The 7386-nt window shown below is 28.3% G+C and overlaps 1 protein-coding gene across 3 annotated transcripts in view; it reads left to right on the plus strand.

The window, feature by feature from the left end:
- The window catches only part of LOC108685225, a 12177-nt gene extending 5145 nt beyond the window's left edge, over positions 1-7032 (plus strand). Inside the window, exons 6-9 of one of the 3 annotated variants that reach the window (XM_018189911.1) lie at positions 1243-1340; positions 5568-5683; positions 6165-6328; positions 6913-7032. In XM_018189911.1, coding sequence (XP_018045400.1) covers positions 1243-1340; positions 5568-5683; positions 6165-6328; positions 6913-6976 — 442 coding nt within the window. In that variant the 3' untranslated portion in view covers positions 6977-7032. Of the gene's footprint in view, positions 1-1242; positions 1341-5562; positions 5684-6164; positions 6329-6912 lie in introns of those variants that run through there. The other 2 variants (XM_018189912.1, XM_018189913.1) reach the window with 2 other exon arrangements.
- Positions 7033-7386: the final 354 nt, after the last annotated feature.

Raw genomic sequence — 7386 nt, forward strand, 5'->3', positions numbered from 1 at the left:
TATATATATATATTTAAAAAATGGAGATTTTTATCATTTATTTTATAATACATTTCCATATATTGATTAGAATACACATTTAAAAAATACTATTTATTAAAGTAACTTATGGTTCAGACAGTAAACCGTCACCAAATTTGTCGTATTATTTTTAAACGTAATTTAGAATAATGTAATTTTTTCATGATAACAAAATTATGAAAAAATTACATTATTCTAAATTACGTTTAAAAATAATACGACAAATTTGGTGACGGTTTTAAAAATATTATAAATCATATATTATAAATCATCCTTAATAAGCTTTCTACACTAAGTCATTACTATTAGCTGTAAGAAATTGACCAATCGTAATCGATTATTCTCCTTACATTCGACTGTGATTAGTTTATTTCTTATAATTTAAGATTTAAAACTTAGGTAATGACTTAATGTAGAAAGCCCGTAAATCTTAAGCCGTAAGAAATTAACCAATCACAATTGAATATAAGAAGAATAATCAATTATGATTGATCAATTTCTTTTGGCTTAAGATTTACGGGTTACTTAAAGTTTAGATAACTTAATAACTTATTGTAAAAAGCCTATCAATCCTGTGATTGGTCAATTGCTTATAATCAATTTCTTAAAAAATTTAAGTACAGTTCAGAAAGTAATTTGTTGGACCACATAAATGATTATATAGAAAATTGACATATGATGAACAGTGTTACAAAAAATTTTGATATTCTAATCAAATTGTGCATCCTATATCATTTTGATAATTCAACAAAATTTTCAGATTTGTATCTAACTAAATTTTTAAATATTTTAGAAAAATTGTTCTTTCCATGTAGTCATGATATGATAAATATATAATATAGCAATACGACAAACGATAGCATTACTGAATGTTTCGAATTCTAAAATCACGATATATTTCGCTATTCTAGTCCGTCATTACTTAACTTAAGGTTTGGATAACAAAGATTTTATTATTTTAGGAATTATTCCCCTTAGGAATGAAAGCATTATATAAAATTATAGAAATAATGAAAGTTCGTGAAAGGATAGCAAAAGCAAACAGCCGTGCAAAGAAATTGCTAAATGAAACCCGTTGACTTGCAGTAATCGAGCTATCTTCGTATCTTAATCTATATATAAGGCGTAGAGGGAAAGAGGAAGGATAAAAAGTTCGATTGGCCTACGATTTATGATATTGACGTCAAAAAAATAAAGTGGGGCGTTGTAACAATGTTAAAGGAAGGAAAGGAGAGGAGGAGAAGGAGGTAGAAAAGGAGGAAGGAGTTGGTTGGTAACGGACTGGTACGACCGTGAATGTTCGCATCCCGCGGATCATGGTACGTCCTTCGATTGGTACCTTCGCTAAACTTCGATCATATTTGATGTCATCCGCGATATGCGTGTATTGCTTGTTTATAGTTTAGAGAAGATGCTCAGAAACTAATTTTTATTCCTTAATTATTCGTCAAATATTAAATATAATACATTTAAATAATATACAAATGTTTATAAAATACTTATAAAATATTATCACCACTGTATTTAATTTTGGCACCCTAGTAACAGCCAAGTCTGTAACAGTTAAAAAATTATAATTCCATTATTAGAAAATTATTTTTATTTCACTGTTTATCTTTTTATTACATTTTATGCTAGCTTTTCAATGTAGATTAACTTTATATTATCTGTCTGTAGTAACAGTCAAAAATCATCTATATTTAATTTCATAAATTGTATGTCTGATAATAATAATACTGTATTCGATAATGGCCCAGATTGCAGGCTAAGTACTGTAAACGTTTCTCTGACAACATCTACATTAGTCACACAGACGAATCTGACTACGTTAGTTTGTACAACGTCATCTTTGGGAAAATCGACGAACGGACAGCAAATGATGCAACAAATTGGATCCCGGCTTCCAGTTTTGTCAAGTTGTCCTTCGATAGCATGTGAGAGGCTGATAAATTAGATCCGATTTGTATAATTTCTCCGATTTTGTATAATTTCGCTTCGTTTCACTTTACTTTGAAACTATGTGAATACAACCTGGTACAACCTGGTGGTGTCCAAGAATCATAAAAATATTCTCTAATACTTTGATTTCTCTTATCTTCAATTTTCAATGGGATTACTTCCTCTAATTTTCGGCTTATTATAAAGATTAGAAAGATTATTTTCAAAATGCGGCATATCTTTAATTTGTTGTAGAGTTTTTAATTCATTACAAAAACCACACCACCACATTCACCTCGAATACATATGCGGCGTACATAAATAATTTAAAATTTTTTTTGACCCAATTATTTATTCCAAACCGAGTATTTATAATGATCCCCGACACTTTGACCTTATATCTGTTTTGTAATGTATCCAAGTAGATTTTATGTGAATTTACATGAAATTTAATGCATACGTTCATTACATTTATGTACTTTAGTTTTCAGTTTAGACCATTTATTGCTTATCAGTTATAACCACAAGCTTCCATAAAGGAAGTTTATAAGATAACTGAAAAGTGCATTAAGTATGTTACTAAAATTCATAACGAGATTTCTAAAAGTGTAGGCTCCAACATGCTTCTACCACAATTCTCTCCAATGTTCAATGAGCGCGTTGGAGTATAAAATATAACAGCTATGTAAAAGCGAGTTGAAGCATATTAGAGCATACAGTGCGAACAAACTTAATATTTCTGTTCACGATACGATATAAATATTGATATTTTTTTTTGTATCGCTTATCTCTAGGCTGAACTCAGAAACTGATACTAAACTTTGCAATTTATGAATAATATTATACAAAGCGTAATGACAACTAAGCGCAATTAATTAGGCATAGTTACAAATAAAATCCATTTAATAATTAATAAAAATAAAGTCAACAAACATTTCGGCTCTTCTTTGGGTCATCTTTCTATCCAAATTAAATATACTAATTTACTTCAATTAATATCTACCTCTCAGTGGAAGACACAAATAGACCTCTGCTAAACGCATTATAAGTGACACGTACAGTGCTAAATTGTCCCCTGAATTTTTATATCCAAAATGAAAGACCAGCGGATCTTGTTGATTGAAATCTTTCATTACATTATATGATCGTTGTATCAACAAAGCATCTATAGTACCAGGACCGCTATATGTCCTTGATTAACGTTGAGATCAACAAAAATTGGTCTTCTGTCGATTCTAATGTCATAATTCAACAGTATTCTACAAAGTGTAGATTTTCTCAGTCGCGAGGTTCCACGATCATCGTTATTGACTTAAAATTGTTATTTAACTTAAAAAATTTTTTTCTGTCTGTTTCGGATCAATACAACAGGAGCTACATTGGTGTCCCACCAATTGGCAATTCACATCGCCACCTCTGTTATTTGCAGCGTTGCAGCTTCAGTATCTTTTAATATTTGGTAAAAAAAAAATATATATATATATATATATTTACTCAAAAGATAGACAAAGCATAAAAAATTTGGAAATAATTAGCCAAATATTTTTTATTTAAAAAATACTTGAAAATTGTCGTTTTTTTAACTTCCTAAAGGTATTTCCCCCCTTAATTAAATTACAAATTTGTATTTGTAATTGAAAATTATATTTGTGTACATACATGTACATAAAATTTAATGCACTTTTCATAAAATTTTATGTGAATTTACATAAAATTTAATGCATACGTTCATTACATTTATGTACTTTAGTTTTCAGTTTAGACCATTTATTGCTTATCAGTTATAACCACAAGCTTCCATAAAGGAAGTTTATAAGATAACTGAAAAGTGCATTAAGTATGTTACTAAAATTCATAACGAGATTTCTAAAAGTGTAGGCTCCAACATGCTTCTACCACAATTCTCTCCAATGTTCAATGAGCGCGTTGTATAAAATATAACAGCTATGTAAAAGGGAGTTGAAACATATTAGAGCATACAGTGCGAACAAACTTAATATTTCTGCTCACGATACGATATAAATATTAATATTTTTTTTTTGTATCGCTTATCTCTAGGCTGAACTCAGAAACTGATACTAAACTTTGCAACTTATGAATAATATTATACAAAGCGCAATGAGAACTAAGCACAATTAATTAGGCATAGTTACAAATAAAATCCATTTAATAATTAATAAAAATAAAGTCAACAAACATTTCGGCTCTTCTTTGGGTCTTTCTATCCAAATTAAATATACTAGTTTACTTCAATTAATATCTCGACCTCTCAGTAGAAGACACAAATAGAAGATACATTCAATTCAAATTGAATGCGCATCGATCACAGTGGTTAGGTACATGGCCAAGTAACTAAGTCTATGAGTTAATTTTATAAAAATAACCAGTTCACTCAACAAATAAAAAAGTTATTATAATACAATTGGATTGTGAACTTAATAATAGATAAAAGTTGAAAGATCCATACGTAACAGATTAGATATGCAGATAAAATTATATTTATTACTTAAAACTAATTGCTTCAATATTATACAATATTAGGGCTATTCGAACCACATTAGATATCATATGCGAACTTTATGTACAAAACAGTAAATATAAGTCAACAATTATAATTCAAACATTTCGATCTTTAATGTCATCATCTTCAGTAATATTAACAAAGAAATTAAAACCTAAACTGATTAAATTGAACATTACATTAAAAATAACCGAATGCACAATCACTCCTCTTTGTACATAAACTCTGGCATGATTTGAATAGTTCTATTATTATAATATTAAATGTATCTAATTCTCTCTCTTTAGAGCCATCTAGTTAGGTATTTTAATTATAAAACTAATTATACGGAAATTTTTAAACGATGTAGTATCTACTGTATAAATTTGTTTACTTAAGATTGATTACACAAAAAAGAGTAACATGTTGAAACAGTGATGCGTTCAGTACTTAATGTATTGATGTTCTAAATTACTATGATAAAATTTGTTATCGATCCGGTTCTCCGCGTAAAAGACAGTCAATTTATAATTTATTAAATATAGATAAATATAGATAAATATAGATAAATATACGTGATATAAAAATTGCAATTTATAAAACAAATATGCACTCTCTCACAATTTTGTATCTTATAAATCCCTTTCTCTCATTCTATTTCTTCGTTTCTCGTTTTGTATTATCAAAATATTTCCGTAATTCTTAAATGTATGTAAATAAATTATTTATTGATAAATGTTACTTTATATATAATTTCTTATAAGAAGATACTATTTTCTATTAATATCTTATTTCCTATTATCATTAGATATGGATGGTTCAAAGAAGATCTTTTGAAAATTTAAAGATTTGTAAAGATGTAAAATTGTTCATAAAAAATTTTTTATCATATATATATATTTTTAATATTATACAAATGGATATAATTAATAGTCAACACGTTAAGGTCAATCTATCAAAAATACGCTTGATTAAAAATGTGTTCGAAATATATAGACTTGTTAATTTAATGACCTTACGATTTTATAATCCTACAATGTGGTTATATGAAAAAGGGGAAGATAAAAGAAAGAAAATATGTTTTCAAGAAAATATGTTTGCAGAATAGCAGAGCGGACGAATAATGTGCTGATGGAGACAAAAGATCAGAGGATATCTCTCGCGATACCGCGAATCGATCTCGTCGCGATTCCAGCTCCGTCGATCGACACACCGCTTTCAAAAGTAAAAAAAATTACGCTAAATAAAATTAAAGCAAATTTTATACGTTATAATCACAGACTTCTATGTGCAGATTGCCGATTTCGCCTCTATGTTTAAAGAACAGCGCTAGGCAGCGTCATATTTATGTTCAGTCACTCTCACATGCATAAATTATACATTACGGATAATAACGTAGTTATTTTCACATAAATTCACATGACACTTATAGATAGAATTTAGTTCATATATACGCGTATACATACACGTATATATGAACTAAACAAGGACAACTCGAAATTAGCTTCATCTCTTTTTATCATATTGAATCAGCAGTCTAATTATAGAAGTCTGTGGATATAATATATCGTAGAATAATTTTATGTTATATTTTTCAGTAATATTATATTATTACTATTACTGCTATTACTGCTATTATCATTATTATTATTATAATTCTGCGTGCTTTTGTTTTTAATATGATATATTTTCGATGTAAATACAGGTCGAACAATTTCCTAAAGAGACGATACCGGCAAAAGAGACGCCACCAGAGATGATACTGCCTTCGGAGCCACAGTTTCAAACGACGAAGGAAAAGGAATGCTGGTATCTCTACAGGCGGATGTGTGATAAGGGTGTGTGCGTGTCCTTCGACACAGTTCTAAGGTAACGGATAATCATCGTTCAAATCGAGAAAAATCCAATTAATAAAAAAAAATCTAATTCAATAAATCTAATTTAATAAGGTTTAAAAAAAACATTAGAATAATTAGCGTATAATATACTCTCTAAAATATAATATACTCTCTTTTAGAGTGAATTTCATTCTAAAGGATAAAATCTCATTCTTAAAGATTGAAAATTGAGCCAATCTTTTTCAAGACCTCAATTTGCATTCTTTAGAGTGAGAGTCCACTTCAAAGAACTTAGAAAATATGTGGCATTGTTCATGAAACAATTTATCTCAAGGTATATTTAAGAACTTTAAAAAAACATCTTCATGAAATAGAATGATCCGATTTTTAGGTCGATATACAATAAGGTCGTAAACCGTAAGAAATTGACCAATCATACATATCACATTCGATTGATCAATATCACATTGTGATTGATCAATTTTCCCACGGCTTATTTACGATCCTATTATATAGAATCAGCTTTAGAGAGAGAGAGAGAAAATAGAATTCATTTATATTTAATGCTTGCAATTTGTATATATTTATGCGTGACTAGGAAAATGTATATTTCAGAGGCATGCTAACACCGACGGAGTATCGACTGCGACAGAAGGAATGTTCACAGGATTTGCAATGAGATGTTGAATTGTTTTTTTTTATTGATTTTTTTTATTTTGTAGATACTTTTTTAATGGACCGATCATCGTTGTTTTTATGCGACGAAACATATGTACATATATGTGATTTATATATGCAATTTATTAAAATTAATAAATTACGTATATCTCTATCATATATATTATATAATTCGCATATATGATTTATTATTTTTTTAATGTTAACGTTATTAGTTTTTAATTGTTAATATTTTATTTGTTTATGTAATTTATATATATAGAATAAGGTTACGAGATAGAAGAAAGATTACGAGATAGCTGTAAATTATTAAATATTATTATCAAGAAATAAATAACGCGTTGATAATAATAATTAATAATAACAATAAATTAGGCACACACGGTAAAGTCACAGGCACAAAACCGAATT

This window comes from Atta colombica, unplaced genomic scaffold, assembly GCF_001594045.1.
Source record: "Atta colombica isolate Treedump-2 unplaced genomic scaffold, Acol1.0 scaffold149, whole genome shotgun sequence".
NCBI lineage: Eukaryota > Metazoa > Arthropoda > Insecta > Hymenoptera > Formicidae > Atta > Atta colombica.